The sequence below is a fragment of the Rhineura floridana genome, chromosome 3, assembly GCF_030035675.1.
Source record: "Rhineura floridana isolate rRhiFlo1 chromosome 3, rRhiFlo1.hap2, whole genome shotgun sequence".
NCBI classification, from domain to species: Eukaryota; Metazoa; Chordata; class Lepidosauria; order Squamata; family Rhineuridae; genus Rhineura; species Rhineura floridana.
Genome location: NC_084482.1, coordinates 143,218,798 through 143,239,171, shown reverse-complemented (window position 1 = coordinate 143,239,171; position 20,374 = coordinate 143,218,798). Strand labels below are relative to the sequence as shown.

The following is a 20,374-nucleotide window of genomic DNA, read 5'->3' as shown; positions in this document are numbered from 1 at the left end:
GGTTGGGGCTGATGGGAGTTTGAGGCCATCAGCATCTGGAGGTCACCATGTTGGCTTCCCCTGTAGTAGCAGTTGCAATGTCAAAGGAGTGTTGTATAAAGTGAAAATCAGTTTCAGCAAAACCTCTCTTGTTGGTGATGGATCATACTGATTATAGAATGGGTGCAAATGTAAAAATATAGAACTTGGGACACAATCTCACATTCTTACTAGCAAATATTACTTGCAGCCTACAATATTCTTAATTACATGAACCAATTTCTTAAGAACATAAGAACATAAGAAGAGCCTGCTTGATCAGGCCAGTGGCCCATCTAGTCCAGCATCCTGTTCTCACAGTGGCCAACCAGGTGCCTGGGGGAAGCCCGCAAGCAGGACCCGAGTGCAAGAACACTCTCCCCTCCTGAGGCTTCCGGCAACTGGTTTTCAGAAGCATGCTGCCTCTGACTAGGGTGGCACAGCACAGCCATCATGGCTAGTAGCCATTGATAGCCCTGTCCTCCATGAATTGGTCTAATCTTCTTTTAAAGCCGTCCAAGCTGGTGGCCATTACTGCATCTTGTGGGAGCAAATTCCATAGTTTAACTATGCGCTGAGTAAAGAAGTACTTCCTTTTGTCTGTCCTGAATCTTCCAACATTCAGCTTCTTTGAATGTCCACGAGTTCTAGTATTATGAGAGAGGGAGAAGAACTTTTCTCTATCCACTTTCTCAATGCCATGCATAATTTTATACACTTCTATCATGTCTCCTCTGACCCGCCTTTTCTCTAAACTAAAAAGCCCCAAATGCTGCAACCTTTCCTCATAAGGGAGTCGCTCCATCCCCTTGATCATTCTGGTTGCCCTCTTCTGAACCTTTTCCAACTCTGTAATATCCTTTTTGAGATGAGGTGACCAGAACTGTACACAGTATTCCAAATGCGGCCGCACCATAGATTTATACAACGGCATTATGATATCGGCTGTTTTATTTTCAATACCTTTCCTAATTATTGCTAGCATGGAATTTGCCTTTTTCACAGCTGCCGCACACTGGGTCGACATTTTCATCGTGCTGTCCACTACAACCCCGAGGTCTCTCTCCTGGTCGGTCACCACCAGTTCAGACCCCATGAGCGTATATGTGAAATTCAGATTTTTTGCTCCAATATGCATAATTTTACACTTGTTTATGTTGAACTGCATTTGCCATTTTTCTGCCCATTCACTCAGTTTGGAGAGGTCTTTTTGGAGCTCTTCGCAATCCCTTTTTGTTTTAACAACCCTGAACAATTTAGTGTCGTCAGCAAACTTGGCCACTTCACTGCTCACTCCTAATTCTAGGTCATTAATGAACAAGTTGAAAAGTACAGGTCCCAATACCGATCCTTGAGGGACTCCACTTTCTACAGCCCTCCATTGGGAGAAGTGTCCGTTTATTCCTACTCTCTGCTTTCTGCTTCTTAACCAATTCCTTATCCACAAGAGGACCTCTCCTCTTATTCCATGACTGCTAAGTCCATTCCATCATATACTTCATAGTATATACATAGGTATACTTCATCCATTCCATCATATACTTGACAGAACAGGCTGGAAAGTTCCAGAATAGCAAAGAAAACTTCTTGCTCTTATATTGATTGACTGTATTTTAACACATTAAAAAGAATTATAGGTGGTTGTCCTGAAATTTATGAGAAATTTTATTATGACTGCATGCTGCTTAGCTTTCTCAAGTGAGCACTAGAACATCACCAAGTGGGTTGTCTCAGTCCTCCAATTGCTTGAAAAGCAGGAAAAAACTTCATTACTCCAAGCCCATGTCGGGTAGCCTCCCCCTTGGAGTATCAATTCTTTTCCAGACTTTGCTTGAACAGGACCCTGTTTTCGCTGACAACGTTTTGGCCTCTTTTAATTGTTGGAATATATGTGGTTCAACTCCAACTTGTGGGTTGAGGCTGCATGGGGTTAAAAAGGGTAGCTAGAGAGGAGACCTCTTGGTTTCTAGGCTATACCTGTCCTATAGGCTATAGGTTTCTAGGCTATACCTATACCTGCTGTCTCTTCCTTCCTGCTAGACTGATATGCAAAGAATGTTGATCACAGTTCCTTCCCTCCTTCCCAGTCTTCTTTCCTTGAGAGGGGAGCAGACATATTCCTTTGTCTCTCCCTCTCCTCCAAGCATGAGGGGAGACACTGGGCTCAGTGTTTGCTGCTCCAACTTAGCTAGTTAGCTAGATATAGGAGTCTTTCCTACCAAGCATGTACTTCCAGAATAAAGTAGTTATTTCTTCTTAAAGCTTAAAGTCTCTGTCTGACTAATTTGCAGGGAAGGTGTAATCTTTAGCAAGGATTCAAACACACACACATAAGCTCTCTCAGAACTCTCCGTTCCCAGCATCACGACTCTCCGACAGTAATAACAGTTTGAAATTTGAAAAGTGTGCTATGTGTGTTTTTTCTGGAGTGTGTGTGCGTTTGGCTCTTTCCATGCTTGATCTATATGTTAAAGAAAAGGATTCTCTTTGAATGTGTCAGAGCTTTATAGGTGACTATTTAATATAGTTTCTATTCTGGATAATATGGGAAGGATTACGCTCCAGGAATAGAAATGTCTTGGAACACAGTTGACCATTTATTAAAGGCTCCTTTAAACTGAATCTAACTGAAGAAAGTAGAAACATGGCACTTGCTAGTGCTAACTATGAATAAAAATTTCATATTCAAGTATTAATATCTCAAACGTTCAGGGACCTCAGAAGTTTGTTGGGTGGGTGGGATTTGGAGCTCTTGTATTTTATCACTTTAATTCAAAAGGGATCCCAACTATACTGAAAAGACAGTCCATTTATATTATACAATGCTAGGAAAAAATGAGAAGCTCACTGTTTAGTAATTGGCCTCTTCACTCTCAACTTTAGTCTCTTCTGTCTCTCTCTCCTCACACATTCTCTGTTACTTCCTCCACCCACGTGAAAGCTCTGCTCCCAAGGCACAACAAGCAAAATGGTGCAGTCAGTTGCTGGGTCCTAGATAATTGCCTGCGCCTCTTCACTATTAACTAGCCTTAACTACCACAGCAGTCTTGTCCCCTGACCATCCTTGGGACAGGGAACCCTCTTCTCTGGCCAGTCTTACAGGGGATCTAGCTGCAAGTCCCTGCAAATGTGTTCCTTTGTGTCTTATTTTGGACTGGGCATTTAATCAAAAATTGAATGATTATTTTCATTGAACGGTTGATTGAGTAATATTTATTTTATTTATTTATTAGATTTATACCCCCCCCCCTTTCTTTTCATCATAGAAAACCAAGGCGGCTTACATATGGTTCCCAGGCGGGCTGCCATCCAGGCACTGACCCTGCTTAGCTTCAGCAGGGAGCTGGCCTTATGTGCCTTCAGACCATAGCCTGTTCTAGTACAGCAGAGCCAACCGGTAAAGGGAAAAAATGGACTTTGAACAGTTACAAGAATTGTAGCAAAAATAAGGATTCAGGATTTTTTTTCTTAAGATTCTTTGCAGAGAGAAATTGCAGATCATGAAGGGCGAAAGGGTGGATGACCTTCCCTCTGTGCAAGTTGTGCAATAGATTTCAGACTAAGGGAGATGGAATGATCAGTTCTTTTGGCTTTCTCGATAAAACTGTCTTTTCTTGCACCAGGTACTACCAGGCATTGAAAACAAGCAGAGCAAAGAATTCTTCTTTAGAACACAGTTTTTACAGTAAAGCAGTAAATGAAGGAGGGGAGGAAGCCACCAGACCCTCACAAACTATGCTTCTCGCTGTGGAAGGGGCTGCATTATGAATGTAGATCGTAAATCTCTTGTGAACTGTAGGAATACAGCATGCGGTGGTTGGGCTGCAACATGAGAATAAGGATTATTACTACTACTACTATTATTTATTAAATTTCTGTTCCGCCCTTCCAAAGGAGCCTAGGGTGGAAAACAGCACAATGTTAAAACGAAATAATAAGATACTTAAAACAATTCAAAACCATCTAAAACCTTTTAGAACACTTAAAAAACATTTTAAAAGCAATCGCCTACCTTCACAGTTACTAGTTTCATGATTGCCATGCCAGTATCTCTCAACCATCAAATGCCTGGGTAAACAGAAATGTTTATTGATTTTTCAGGAGAAATTTATAATGAGGAAGAAAGATGAAACTCGCCAGGGAGGGCATTCCATAGATGGGTCCACGCCAACCAGGCAGCAGCCAGAGGCAGCAGCGCCAAGGGCTCTTTTGCCAATTGCAGGGCCTGGGATGGCTGATGCTGTGGGAGTTGCTCCTTTAGGTACTTTGGTCCCTAACTAGGGCTTTGTAAGATGCTACTGGAGGTTGCTGATTCATAGGGTTACCATAAGTTGTAATCGACTTGAAGGCACATAACACACACACACACACATGCTAGTACTAACACCTTGAATTGGGCTTGGCAGCTCACTGGCAGCCAGTGCAGAGCTTTCAGGACCACACATGGCCCATTGGACTGCCCCACTTACCAACCTAGCTGCTACAGTCTGAACTTTCTGCAGAGTCTGGACTGCCTTCATGGGCAGTCCCATGTAGACTGCATTACAGCAGTCTCATGTAGACTGCATTACAGCAGTCCAAGTGAGAGGACACTGGAGAATGGACAACTGAGGCTAGGCTATCCTGGTCAAGGAACTGCTGCATCTGGCCAACTAGCATAAGATGGACATAAACGCTCCTAGCCATAGAAGCAACTTGAGACTCTAGCAACACGTTGGATTGCAGGTGTACTCCCAGACTACAAACCTATTCTTGTGTAACCTCTCCCAGGATAGGTCATACACCTAATTCCTGGACATGAGAACCACTCCACCCCACAGCACCTCCATCTTATCAGGATTTAGCCTCAGTTTGTTAGTCCCCATTCAGCCCTTCACTGCTTCCAGACATCAGTCCAACATCTTCACAGCCTTTCCCGATTCAGATGGAATGGAGAGAGAGAGAGCTGCATATAATCAGCATAGTGATAGCACTGTGCTCCAAATCCCTGGATGATGGCTCCAAATTGACTCTTGTGGGACCCCACAGCTCAAAAGCCAAGGGGCTGAGCAACAGCATCCTAGTACTGCTTTCTGGTGATGATCCTGCAGGTAGGAGCAGAGCCACTGTAAAATCAACTCCCATCCCTCTGAATTGCTCAAGGTTGTCAATGGTGTCAAAAGCCACTGAGAGATCGAGGAGAACCAGCAGGGTCACAGCCATCTCTTTCCTGGTAGAGGTCATTAAGCAGGACAACCAAGGCTGTTTCAGTACTGAAACCTGGTCTGAAGCCAAATTGAAATGGGTCTAGATAATCTGCTTCCTTCAGGCATACCTGTAGGCATACCTGGCCACCACCTCCTCAGTCACCTTGCTCAAGAAGTGAATATTAGAGGTGGAAGGTAGTTTTCTAAAACCTCCGGATCCACGGAGGGCTTCTTCAAGAGGGGCCTCACCGCTGCCTCTTTCAAGGCAGTGTGCAAAACGCCCTCGTGTAATGAGACATGAACCACTCCCTGGACCCATTCTTGCCCTTTCTACTAGGTGGTATCATGCTAGATCTGATGGGCTACGCCAAGTGAGACACATCTCTTCCTCTCCTGCCTAATTTGTTAAAAAGATATTTCAGTTGACCAATTAAATAGGGCAAGTTTGTGCCTTCCTCACTCTGCTATTATGCCTACTGGGTTGGTTCTAGATCCTGCCTTTTACAGACAGACTCCTCCTGTCCATGGAAGACCTACGATCCAGTGTAGAGATGCACTTTGTGTGTGTGAATGTGTGAGAGAGACTTCTGCCTATTTCTACCTGCAGACTCCAGCCACACTGTTCCAGGTAGTCCCCCAACCTTCTGGAACTCTATGAGATGTTGCACTGCAGGGGCAGGGTAGAATAGGCGGGAATGACGTCTGGCTCCAACCACTCTGTTTGCAAAGTGTGTACACACCCTGTTCGCTAACAAAACAAAAACTTTCTTAGCCAGACAGCATATAAAATGCTAACTATTCAATTTATTTAATACAATAAGTGCATACAGCCCATATGTTCAAGGGAAAGTTTCAAATATTTGTCGCCCTGGGCTCCTGCTGGGAGGAAGGGCGGGATATAAATCAAATAAATAAATATTGGGAATCTGGTTGATTGTAGTCTCTCATTTAATACTGGTCACTTAAACAAGCTGGTTATCTAGTAAAATCACTCTGATAATTGTTAGAAATATTTAGGAAACTCTCATGTTATTTGCATTGCGCTTCCATTATCTTTAGCATATGGAACTTTACATTGGAACTGCATTTTGCAAACAGATATAGTTCCTTAGCAGTTGTCTCTTGCACATAAAGTAAGATAGCAAGGCTTCTTAAGGTGGAGCTGGGGCAGCATGCTCAATTCTGTATTGCAACTTTATTCTGACCAGCAGCTATTTGCATTTGCTTTCATATAATTGGCATTATTGGTATGCCAGTTGCAAGTATGTTGTAGCTGCAGTGTACAGTTGATGGGCATGCTCACTTAATCTTACTGCAAAGCCACATATTTCTCAGCCTACTCCAAGTATATTCCCTTTCACTTTTATAAAGTAAATTTTGAACAGTTCTTGAAACTGGAAGTTAATGGGATTTGTATATGTATGTATGTGCATTTTCACTTCCTTTACAAGTAGATTCAAATTTTACTCTCCCAAATTCACTTGAAGGTGTTTGATATTTACTTGCAAAATTTTCACTTTTAAAGCTAGAGAGAAACTTTCCTTTTGTAGATGACTTTTTTATATATTACAGGCAGAAGGTTCCTCTCCCGTTTCTTCAGGAAACCAGGCAGCTGAAGTTAAAGGGAACCAAGTCAGTAGTGCACAAATCCCGTGTCTGTTGTCAATGCCCACCAGAAACCATATGGATATTACCACTCCTCCATTACCACCTGTAGCACCAGAAGTATTAAGAGTGGCAGAACATAGGCACAAAAAGGGGTTAATGTATCCCTACATCTTTCATGTTCTAACTAAGGTAAGGTTTTCAAACTTCAAAACTACAAGAATTCTAAAAGCATCAGTGAATGCTTGCTGTTCTCCCTTGTTTTTAATGAATTAGCGCGTGTATAGCCGAAGCTCTGGTGCTTGTAAAGTGAAGAACACTGAGCTTGTTCTTTGCTTCACCAGGGTTGGTCTTAATGCACAGTTTCTAAAAATATTTAGAACTTGGTCCCCTTTGAAATCCTCATGTCAGGCCAGCTATCTGTTTTGATGGAAAAATATGTGAACATACAGTGGTATGCCTGCTGTTGCTGCACCCAAGATCCTGTAGAGAGATTATATATTATTTTATATATTATATATTTTATATATTCTAGTAGGAGTATTCCTCACTTCTCATCCCATCAACCTCCTCTCATGCCTAAACTGGACAGTTCCTTCCACCAGGGAAGTGACTGTAATGAGAGATGTCTAATCACTAACGCTGTTGGGAAAAAGTGGACCACTTGAGCCCCACAAATTACAAATGCACCAGTGAGACTTGATCTCCATAATTTTTAGGGCATAGATCTCAGTGTGCTTCTCTAGCAACTGGTTTGCATTAGCATCAAGAGGTCTTCCAGGCAACTGTTCTTGGGCTGAATACAGGATAAAAGCTGGATCAATTAATCAACCACTGAAATTTTGAATTTTGAATAATTTTTAAAATGAATTCAAGCTTTTAGGTACTAAGAACTAGACTACCACTACTAATGCTTGAATCTGCAAGAGTTTGTATGCTGCTAATCATTTTGTTCATGTACAGGGTGAAATTAAAATTGCAGTTTCTATTGAAGATGAAGCAAACAAAGACCTGCCTCCTGCTGCTCTTCTTTATAGGCCAGTTCGCCAGTATGTTTACGGAGTCCTGTTTAGTTTGGCAGAAAGCAGGAAAAAAACCGAGAGGCTTGCCTTTAGAAAGAACAGACTTCCTCCAGAATGTATGTATTTGCTTTCTACTGTTATTGCTGACATGACTTAGACATCGTACCAAACTATAGTCTACACGAACCACGTTTTAGAACAAATTGTTGTTTGAGACAAACACACAGGCCTCTATGTTTTAGAGCTGCTGGACTGCTTCAGTTTTTCATCTGCTCAGCACTCTTCCCACAGCGTCTCCATCTTGCTAGGATTCAGACTCAGTTTATTGGTCGTTATCCAACCCACCACCAAGTCCAGGCAACAGTCCAGGGCTTGCATGGCCTCTCCCAATTCAGATGTTACAGAGAAATAGAGCTGGGTGTCGTCACAGCTGGGTATCGTCAGAGCTGACACCTCGCCCCAGATCTCCTGATGACTGCTCCCAAGGGCTTCATATAGATGTTAAACAGCATGGGGGACAAGGTGGTACCCTGTGGCACCCCACAGCATAACTGCCAGGGGGCCGAAAGACAATCACCCAATGCTGTTCTCTGAAAATGACCGTGGAGATAGGATCGGAACTACTGTAAAACTGTGCCTCCAATACCCACCTCACCAAGTCAGCCCAGAAGGATACCATGGTCAGTGGTAGCAAAAGCCGCTAAGAGATCAAGTAAGAGTAACAGGGTCACACTCCCCCTGTCCTCCTGATAAAGGTCATCCATCAGGGCAACCAAGGCCGATTTAGTCCCATAACCAGGTCTGAACCCAGATTTGAACGGGTCAAGATAAGTTCAAGATCAGGTAGAATCAGAGCTGTCTTGCAATACATTCTACTCATCCAGTGGCATAACCAGCCACCCGTCTCCTTGATTAACCTGCACATTTCAGATCGCTATGTATCTCTTTGGGTGATTGTGTCTTAGCTTAATAAACCAAGGTACAAATGATTGTTTTGCACGCACATGCAGCCGCTTTTTTCTTTGTGGTGTGCCTGAGTGCAGTGCAGAAGTCTTCAAGTAACCCCATAGTTTCCTGTTTCATTCAGACTGGGAAACTACGGCTGCCAGATTCGGAACAAGACGGGATTTTAAACCACAGTTTGAAGTTGGTTTAATAGCCTGGCTTGTTCCGAAGTTGGTGATCATAGCTTCCCAGTTTGGATGAAACAAGGAACTATGTTTAAGTGAAAACGTCTGCGCTACATTCAAGTATACAATGAAGGGAGAGGGAAGGTATCTACTTGCAGAGGCACAAGACTTGTTCATATTTTGAGTTTGTTAAGATGGGATACTCTGAATGTGGCCAATGTTTCTTTTTGTCATGCTTCTTTGTTTGAACAAATAAAGCTTGGTTGACTGCTGAGTGCTACAAGCAGGGATGATGTATAGTGTTGAGCAAACAACTTGATGACTCAAGCATGTGAGACAAGCCCCAAATTCAGAGCCACAGCTTAATCCCTGCTTTCAATTTTGTGGCCCAGATATCATTTTTGTTTTGTATAGTCTCCTTCCACTGCTTCATTAAATAATTTTAACTTCTCTACAAGATAGACTGCTATAGACAGAGTTTGCTTTTTTCCCTCTTCCCTCTTTCCCTGACCCTTTCCCCTTGTGTGTCATGTTTTTTAGATTTTGCCTGTGGGCAGGGACTGTCTTGTTTTAATTGATTGCATGTAAACCTCTCTGGGGGCCTTTTTGGCTGAAGATTGGGGTTCAAATACAATATATAAATAATAAAGAAAACCTTGAAATCCCTATCTTAAAGTGTTGCATTTCACAGAATTCTTGGGGGAGGGAAATGATCAAGGGTAGTCCACTGAAAGTAAACTGCTTAAACCTTATTAATTTCAGTTAGAGAGAGTCAAGCTAACACTTTTAATTTAAATCATTGGAGCTTAACATTATTTTGGGTTATCATCCAGACAGTATTAACTAACTACTAATTCATTGTATGGTGCTTCGCAAACTGAAGTACAATCTATGTTCAGTCTTCTAAGGTTGATCAGTAAAGTGTGTGTGTTTAAATCTAAAATTGATAACTTGCAGCTTGAATATACTGGCTAGATTTCAGTGTTGGTAAATTGCTTGGCTATTTGTATACAAAAGTTGAAAGTATTTGGTTTCTTTTTATTATTATTATTATTTTGTAGTCTCACCAGTGATAATTAAGGAATGGGCTGCTTACAAAGGAAAGTCTCCCCAGACTCCTGAGTTGGTGGAAGCTCTTGCATTTAGGGAATGGACCTGTCCCAATTTGAAGAAACTTTGGCTGGGGAAAGCAGTAGAGGATAAGAATCGACGGATGAGGGCGTTTTTGGCATGCATGAGGTCAGACACACCAGCAATGCTAAACCCAGCTAATGTGCCCACTCACCTTATGGTGCTCTGTTGTGTATTAAGGTGAGTATGTTGATTGGTTTGAGTGCAAGGGGGAAAATTCCTCTTGTGTGTCTTCTGTTTTAATCCTAGTAGAAGTCATGATTTAGAAATAACATCAGTTTCTATAGTGTGACTTCATGGCTATGCTACCTGCATTCTAGTTGTCACAGTTTCGTCTGACGTGTGTCATTCATTATATTTCATTTCTCCCTTCCGATGAAGCTTCTCAAATCAATTTCATAATACAATAAAAACATATAGAACAATTGCTCATATAAAAACAATTTCACATCCAACACAGATGCCAACTGGGATAAAGATCTCCAGGCTTATTGAAAGAGGAGCATCTTTAGCAGACACCTGTTTGACAATAGAAAAGGCCCCTGTCTGACATGCAATGAGAGGGAGTTCCAAAAGTTAGGTGCAGTCACAATAAAGGCCCGCTTCCGACATTGTGCGGAATGGACCTCCTGATAAAATAGAATCTGCAGGATGGCCTCACCTGCAGAATGCAGTGATCAGTTGGATATATAAGGGATGAGGCTGTCTTTTAGGTATCCTCATGCTGAGCTGTATAGGGCTTTGTACACTAATACCAACTTCTTAAACTTTGTCCACTACTTAATTGGAAGCCCATACAGTTCTTTCAATAGCAGCATAACATGATGGTGATATTCTGCCCCAGTGAGCAGAATATGTAGAACTAATTATTTTTTGTTTTTCAGTGTCGTCATATTTTGATTGACGTCCAATTCATCAGTAGCTCTGCTCTTTTTAACACCAGTACAGTCTTATTTTAATAGTTAAAGACATATCTGCCTGTTTGATTTTTTTTTATAAGAGGCAGGGGATATTATACTTGAAAAGGTATAAAAGTGCATGGTATGCATCAGCTGCCAGTTGAGGACCAGTGTTATCAGCATCATTTTATTTACTTGAGGATGTTGTAATTAACATATTCACAATAAATGTTCACATGAGAAGAAACAAAGTAATAGTGCTGCTTTAGTGTTGCTTTCTTTGTATTGATGGGAACCTTACTGTGGCTCAAAGCATCAGAACCCAGGAAGCTGCCTTGAGTTTTTCAAGTAAACACAACCCTTTACGACTCGCTCTAAAAAGAACTACAGATACAGCTTCTACATTGAAGATGAAAAAAAAGTGTGTGTGTGTTGGGGGGGGGAGCCAACAACTTCGTTGGCTTTTAATCACACCAGAAATGGGGAGGGATTACTTTGGTGGTCTAATCCAGGAACGAGCAATCTGTGGTCCTCCAGCTCTCATAATTCCTGACCATTGGCTATGCTGGCTGGAACTGATGGGTGTCGACCCACATCTATAAGGCAACAGGTTAGCCACCCCATTTAAAGATAGGGGTTATCTCCCATGAGACATCGAGTTTCATTGGAATAAGCTTTTTGTGGCTCCCTTTTCTGTTTGCAGCCCCCAAGCCACCTCAAAATTTGTTCCTAAAAGCTGGGAGACCTTGGGGTGGTTTGGGATATGGAGCTGGGAGGCTGCAAGTGGAGGCAGCATAAATGGAAATCAACCCTGTTGCATGAGTAGGAGAGAATGTTAGGATTCAAGCCAAGGTGTCCTGTCCTTGACATTGACCAAATGAATACAATCCATATGGTTTAAACTAATTTAATCTAGCATTAATTATACCTCTGTGATGGCATAGTTTTACATGTTTTTCCAAAGTTTAGCCTTCTTGGATTTTTCATACTAAATTTATTGATATAAGTTACACATAAGTTTTTATTATTGCCACGGCACTAATTTAAGATAAAGCCTACGGTAAAGCACTTCTAATTCTCATTAATTTCCATAGCAGAGTTAAGAATTTAATGTAAATGTCTCCCAATAAAATAGTGGGACTTTTTTGGCAGGATTGTACCAAATATTGGAAAGTAATTATATACATATACATATATATACATATATTATACATATATATAATAATTATTTTGTTGCTGTTGTCAAATCCTTGTGGGACTTCGATTACTATACACAGAAATTCTAAGTAACAATACTTAAGCTTTCTAAACAATGTTGACTAGATACTCTCTGCCTCTATAGATATGTGGTGCAATGGCCTGGGGTTCGGATACTTCGTCGCCAGGAACTTGATGCCTTCCTGGCTCAAGCTTTATCTCCAAAACTCTATGAACCTGACCAACTACAGGAACTAAAGGTGACTTTAAAACTTGGCTTCTTTGTTGTTGTTATGTGCCTTCAAGTCGAGTATGACTTATGGTGACCCCATGAATCAGTGACCTGCAATAGCATCTGTCATGAACCACCCTGTTCAGATATTGTAAGTTCAGGTCTGTGGCTTGTGGCTTCCTTTATGGAATCAATCCATCTCTTGTTTGGTCTTCCTCTTTTTCTACTCCCTTCTGATTTCCCCAGCATTATTGTCTTTTCTAGTGAATCCTGTCTTCTCATGATGTGTCCAAAGTATGATAACCTTAGTTTCATCATTTTAGCTTCTAGTGACAGTTCTGGTTTAATTTGTTCTAACGCCCAATTATTTGTCTTTTTTGCAGTCCATGGTATGCGCAAAGCTCTCCTCCAACACCACATTTCAAATGAGTTGATTTTTCTCTTACCAGCTTTTTTCACTGTCCAACTTTCACATCCATACATAGAGCTTGGGAATACCATGGTCTGAATGATCCTGACTTTAGTGTTCAATGATACATCTTTGCATTTGAGGACCTTTTCTAGTTCTCTCATAGCTGCCTTCCCCAGTCCTAGCCTTCTTCTGATTTCTTGGCTATTGTCTCCATTTTGGTTAATGACTGTGCCAAGATATTGATAATCCTTGACAAGTTCAATGTTCTCATTGTCAACTTTAAAGTTACATAAATCTTCTGTTGTCATTACTTTGGTCTTTTTGATGTTCAGCTGTAGTCCTGCTTTTGTGCTTTCCTCTTTAACTTTCAACAGCATTCGTTTCAAATCATTACTGGTTTCTGCTAGTAGTATGGTATCGTCTGCATGTCTTAAATTATTAATATTTCTCCCTCCAATTTTCACATCTCCTTTATCTTGGTCCAATTCTGCTTTCCGTATGATACGTTCTGCATATAGGTTAAACAAAAAGGGTGATAAAATACACCCCTGTCTCACACCCTTTCCGATTGGGAACCAGTCGGTTTCTTCATATTCTGTCCTTACAGTAGCCTTTTGTCCAGTGTATAGGTTGCGCATCAGGACAAACAGGTGCTGTGGCACCCCCATTTCTTTTAAAGCATTCCATAGTTTTTCATGATCTACACAGTCAAAGGCTTTGCTGTAATCTATAAAGCACAGGGTGATTTTCTTCTGAAATTCCTTGGTCCATTCCATTATCCAATGTATGTTTGCGATGTGATCTCTGGTGCCTCTTTAAAACTTGGCTTCTATGGGGCATTAAATCCATATTTAATTCAAGCAATCCCATTTCTCTTTATCAGTTCTCTCTCTTCATCCATATATGTATATCATTCAACAAAATAGTATATGTGCATGAATGGGTTCTGGTTTCCACTCCAGGTGAATTCTAATTCATGGATCATAATTGTGATACCAGCTTGACTTTTTTTTAAAGAAAAAGGCCTGGCTCTTGACGTCTTTACTTGGTATTTTATTTGTTTTCAGTTTTGCATCTGTGACTTTCAAATTTGTATTCTTGGAAAAGCTTTTATACATCACTTTCTTTTATTTCAGTTTCTATTTTCTAGGGACCCCCCTGTGTCAGCCGCAGGAACCCTGTATATAGCAGAGCACTATGGAACATTTGTTTAAAGTGGAGGAAGGGGATAACCTCTGGCCTATAGCCCATATGTGGCCGACAGCCTCCCCCGTCTCTACTCTACCCCTCAACGCAGCCCAGAATCAAATACATTTAGATTAGATTGCTATTTAGATAAGAGAGAGCACCATGGGGAAATAATTAAAAACAAGCATTACAGGCACATAATATGTTATGCATTGTATTGTGGGATTCCTACTGTGCTCAAAGATTGACCGTTGACAGTTATTACGGGTCCTAGGACCCAGGAGATGCTTTCTTTTTTTTTTTTTTTTTCAATAATTTTTATTCAGATTTTCATAAAACATACAAGACGAAATCATAAAACATTCAAAGACAAAAAACAAAATCAAAAATAGTTAAACAAAAAAAAAAAAGAAAAAAGAAAAAAAAAACAAAAATAAAAAATAAAGAGTAAAATATTGACTTCCCATTTGTCAAAGATCAAATCAGTTATAAGTCTATAATATATAACAATCCTGTCTCTTAAGTCATATTATAAAATCACTTTCCTCCAGTAGTTATCTTACTTAATCATCAAATCTCATAAACATTACTTTATTCTTTCCACAAAAAGTCAAAGAGAGGTTTCAATTCTTTAAGAAATATATCTATCAATTTTTTTTTCCAGATAAGCATATCGATTAATCCATCTCATTACTAATTATGATAATCTTATTGTCATAACCATAGTCAAAATAAACATTTCAATTAATCCATCACATCAGAATCTGTTAGATTCAGTAATTTCAGTAGCCATTGTTCTATTATCCCTATTAGTTCCATTTTCCATCTTCCATCTTCAGTAGTCTTGTTAAGTCCAGTAATTTCAGTATCCAATCTTCCATTATCAGTATTCCATAATAATCTTGCTGTCAAAGCCATAGTCATATAGTAAGAGTCTGATGGGAATTACCTCTATCCCAAATATTTTCTTGCCATCCATTCTGAATAGGTTGCTGAAATACTGCTGTAAAATCATATCTCTGTTCTTTTTTTCAAAATACACTGGGTCATCTCTTGAAAGTTTTTCCATTGTCACATGGCTGCAGTTAATTCCATAGATTTTCTCTATATTGGGCTCCATCACATCATTCCAGTCCAGAAGATTATCCATGCCATTGATAACTTTATCTCTAGAATCTTCATTAATTTCTTCAGAGATAACATTGAGTTCCAAACAATAGATTTTATTTCTAAAGTCCATAGACTCCAAATCTTGTTCCTGTTCCACGTTTGTTCCAATCTCCGGGATCTCCTCTCTCACAGGGACCCCTGTTCCAGTCTCCAGGGTCTCCTCTCTCACAGGGACCCCTGTTCCAGTCTCCAGGGTCTCCTCTCTCACAAGGACCCCTATGTCTTTAATCTCCTGTGTCTCCAAACAATAGATTTTGTTTCTAAAGTCCATAGACTCCAAATCTTTTTCCTGTTCCACGTTTGTTCCAATCTCCGGGGTCTCCTCTCTCACAGGGACCCCTTCCAGGGTCACCTCTCTCACAGGGACCCCTATATCTTTAATCTCCTGCTTCATTTTACTCAATTCAATTTTCAGCTCCTTACAACCCTGTCGCAGGTTTTGTTTCGTTATCTCAATCTCATCCATTATTTTCTGAAACATAGTTATTTCCAGATTCTCAGCCACTTTCTTAATTGCCATTTTAAAAGAAAAATATAGGAAAACCACTTCTTATTTCAGCAACAATTGGGTTAATACTCCAAACTTGGTGACATCACAGTATAAACAGAGCAGACAGCCTTATCTCTCCATGCTTAAGTAAACAAAATGCAGTTCCCAGGATCGAAACAATTAATGGCGGTCGTCAGGAAACAGATTCGTCAAAATAAAATAGACCAAAAAGAGAGTAGTCTCAGACAATATAATATTCTTCAAAATAAAAATCTGGAATAGAAATCCCTCTTCTGTGTATATCTTTAGAATGCAAATCCAGGACAGCTTTTTGCAACAAAAACAGAGATAAGCTATTAATTAGTGAGTAGCAGAGAGAAGTTATGGCTCCCCAGTGAGATGTCAAAAACCGATCAATCTGGCAAATCTCTTTTAAACAGCAACAATTTAAGTCAAGTAAAAGAAAAATATAGAAAGAAGGGTGCTTGCCTGTTAGTGCGTTCTCTCTTAGAAGATAAGATGAACGTTCGCTTTATCAGATAGAGCTTGTTGTTGAAAATCCGTCCCACCTTCGTCGGCTGGACCTCGTCCCATAAATTAATGAGATCTGGTCGTCCCAACAAAAATAGGCTTTGAGGTTAATCTCTTCGTTTCTCCCTACCCGGGAGAAGTTTAATCAGTCAAAAAAAAAAAAAAATCTGACTGATATATCTGAATAAGCTTCTTTTGAGGCAGGAGCCCGTCTCAAAAGCAGGCACAGGCTAAGTCACCCTTCCCGGAAGTCCGGGAGATGCTTTCCTGTATCTGGGATTGTCCGCTGAGCCAACCTGTGCGACCGTGTGCTTTTTGTATTTTATTTATTTATTTATTTATTTATTTATTGCACTTGTATACCGCCCCATAGCCGAAGCTCTCTGGGCGGTTTACAGCAATCAAAAACATTAAAACAAATATACAATTTAAAATACATATTTTAAAAACAATTTAAAACACAATTTTAAAATTTAAAACAATATAAAAACAATTTAAAACACATGCTAAAATGCCTGGGAGGAGAGGAAAGTCTTGACCTGGCGCCGAAAAGATAACAGTGTTGGCACCACTGCAGTAGGCTCAGTTCCAAATACATAATATCTGTGACTCAATCAAATTACATGGATTTTTTTTCTCTATGAGATGGGAATTTCTCTCCAGTAGGTGCCAGTCTTTGTTTCAGGAAAGTTCTGTGCAATAACCAATGGTGGTGGTTTACAGCATGTGTAGCAAATTTTGAGGTGGCACAGGGGGATGCAAGTAGAGAGGGAATTATGAAGGAATGAACCCCCATTCCCCAAATGCATTGGGAGCAAGCCATTTCCAGTTTCCCTTACCACAGGGAGAAATGGAACAGGCAAACTAATCCTGGGACTGTGCAGACCCCAGTGCCCATGGCAACCCTGGGTCTTCTGTTGTTTTTTAAAGAGGTTTCCAAATTAACTGTGGAATCTCTAGGCTCAACAATTCACTTCCCCTTTGGTGAGGGAGTGAGCATGCAAACCTTATATCTTCCCCCAGACAATCTGGGAGGGAAGGAGAAGAGAAGAAAGCAGAATTATCTAAATAGCCTACTGCCTTGTAATGGCTTTTCAGCAATAGTCTGGACCTGAGATACCATTGTGTCCAATTTACTTGCATTTGAATTAAATTGAAAAATGTGCCCGCTATAGGTCTAATATAGAGAAATGTAAACTTAACTACACAAACCACAGACTCTATTTCAGTGGGATTTAAATGAGTTCAGCTTAACTAGCAGCTGCAAGGTCACGGGGCTTTACCTATATTCTTCAAATAATAAGCTCTTGAGAGGTGTGCTTTCATTTCAAAGTAAACTTGAAGCTTATAACTTTGTATGGAATGTAGTCAACTGTGATTTCCTTTTCTGTCTTCGAAGATTGAAAATTTAGATCCTCGAGGAATTCAGCTGTCAGCATTGTTTATGAGTGGTGTTGACATGGCATTGTTTGCAAATGATGCTTGTGGGCAGCCAATTCCATGGGAGCATTGTTGTCCATGGATGTACTTTGATGGGAAGCTGTTCCAGACCAAGCTCATCAAAGCAAGCCGGGAGAAAGTTCCTCTCATTGACCTCTGTGATGGTCAGGTATGTTGTTCCTCAGGTGTCTGTTACATCTATTGGAATTTCACTAGTTTTGAGTGATTGTCAGTTGCAAATATCTTTGGTAAAATATAAAATACAACAATTATTTTGATTAAAATTAAATTAAAATTTGCTGACTTCATTTGGGGGGTTGTTAAGCCAAAAGAGTGGTGACTAATACTGTAGCTAATATACATTCATGTGTATAAATAAGGGTCTGACAAATTGTATTAACTGTATCCTACTAAATGTCATTGGCCCCTATGAATGGAGAACACTGATTATGTGTTTAAGGGTTATTATTTGTTTTTAACTGATAAATGATTTTGAAGAATAGTGTGTTTGCATTTGGAAGGGGTCAGTATATCTAATAGAGTAGACACATATAGATATTGATGAACTATGTCAATTTATCAAGATGCTCTTTCCACCTGCATGTCACCACCAAGTGACCCAGACACTGGCCTGGGATGCTCCTCCTTTCTGTCAACTAGGAAGGAGGTTCTTTTGAAGACAGACTTGTTTGGGGGGGGGGGTTGGACTAGGAGGCATCTCCCACTTGCAATAGAGCCAATCATTCTCCCATCTTTTTCTTGTATCTTGCAAGGTCACGGTTGCCATTTATCAAAAAACAAAATTCTGTGCCTACTATTCTGATAAGTTCTTAAAAGTTGCTCAGTCTCCTTAGAAGGTTGTGCTAAGAAAAATGAGTGTCTCCATTGGCTAATACATAGTCAGTAAGTTGAAGACGTAGCATTTACAATATCCTTTTTTTGCCTGTAGTAATCAAAAACTAAAGAGAACATTATTTTATTTTAGGGAAATAGACTCTGTGATATTGGCAATTCCTTTCCATTGAGTCTCACTTAAAATTTGTGGTCAGCTAGCTGGCTAGTGTGTGAACAGTGTTGTTTCACTGAAACATTATAAACAAGAGGAATATTATCTTCACTAACAAGCAAAAAACCTTGCAGTTTAAGAACGTACCTATAGCCCACAGATATTTCTATCAAACTTTAAAAAGCAAGGAAATTGGGCAGCTATAGTGAATGCACCAGGGGAGCAGGAGACCTGACCTCCTCTCTGAGATACTGTGCTGCCCTACAAATTTGTGGTGGAGAATTACATTTTTGTATGTTTGTTGGTATTCTTTTTACTTTGCTTCTTTCCTGTGTTACTACTGTTTCTACAAAGAATCTAACTTAGAAAATTATTTCTCTCATTATTCATCCCAGAAATCTGTGCCACATTTATTTTTATTAACTTCAAAGCCTTTTTATTGGTCAAAGTCATATGATGGTGAGGACAGCCTACCATTGAACTCAATAAGCATGCAAATGATCAAACCTGCCCTCCCCTGCCCCTTCCTTTGCCCCTCCCCCTCCTTCCACTCCCCTCTCCCCTCCTTTTCTCCTTCCCTCTCCTCTCCCCTCCCCCTGCTCCTCCCCCATGGTCAGTTTTACGTATCCTAACCATGATTACATAGGAGTAAATCCCATTGAAATCAATAAGCATGCAAATGATCAAACCTGGCTTTCCCCTTCTTCCTCTCTCCCCTCCCCTCCTCCTCCCCTCCCCTCCCCACTCCCTCCCTCCCTCCCTCCCCCCTGTCAGTTTCACCTAAGCGTGATTGCACAGGAGTAACTCCCACTGAACTCAAACATGCAAATGATCAAACCTGTTTTTCTCCCCCCTCCTGCCTGCTCCCATCCCCCTCCTCTCCTGTGCCGTTCCTCCCCTCCCTCCTCCTCTTCCCCATCCTCTGTGGTCAGTTTCATCTGTCGTCAGCATGATCACAGGGGAGTAAATTCCACTGAACTCAGTAAGCATGCAAATGATCAATCCATTCTCGGCAAGCATGCACAGGATCCCATTTCTTACCTCCCAGATTAAAAAGCAGAGAAATTCACTAATAGGCAAAAAACCTTGCAGTTTAAGAATGTACCTATAGCCAACAGATATTTCTATCCAACGTTAAAAAGCAGGGAAATTGGGCAGCTTATAGTGAATGCACCAGGGGAACAGGAGACCTGACCTCCTCTCTGAGATACTGTGCTGCCCTACAGATTGGTCAAAATGCAAACACCATTTGGGTTGGTCTTTCATAGTCCATTCCACGTCCTGTGTAGCTTGGAAGAATTTGGTAACATGCCTCTGAGCATATAGTGAGTGGTGGCAACACCTGCCATCTTCAAAGGAGGAGAATTACATTTTTGTTAGTTTGTTGGTGTTATTTTTACTTTGCTTCTTTCCTTTGTTACCACTGTTTCTACAAAGAATCTAACTTAGAAAATTATTTCTGTCATTATTCATCCTAGAAATCTATGTCGAATTTATTTTTATTATTTTCAAAGCCTTTCTATAGGTCAAAGTCATATGATGGTGAAGACAGCCTTTTGTGTTTCAAACTGAAGATTATGTTCTATTTCTATTTTGGGCACATGAACAGTGGAATTTGAAACTAGTTTGGTGTAAAATCAGACTGATTACAATATGTTGCTACTTCAGCAGTGTCTCTAGCTGTTGGAAAAAAGAGGATGCATGTTTTCAGCCTGCT

At 40.5% G+C, this 20,374-nt stretch overlaps 1 protein-coding gene across 2 annotated transcripts in view; it reads left to right on the top strand.

The window, feature by feature from the left end:
• Positions 1–20,374, top strand: part of FAM120A (family with sequence similarity 120 member A) — an 85,152-nt gene that overhangs the window by 44,394 nt on the left and 20,384 nt on the right. For both annotated transcript variants that reach the window (XM_061618180.1, XM_061618179.1), the window contains exons 9-13: positions 6,777–7,001; positions 7,773–7,947; positions 10,023–10,272; positions 12,334–12,448; positions 17,611–17,820. In XM_061618180.1, the coding sequence (XP_061474164.1) occupies positions 6,777–7,001; positions 7,773–7,947; positions 10,023–10,272; positions 12,334–12,448; positions 17,611–17,820 (975 nt within the window). The remainder of the gene's footprint in view (positions 1–6,776; positions 7,002–7,772; positions 7,948–10,022; positions 10,273–12,333; positions 12,449–17,610; positions 17,821–20,374) is intronic.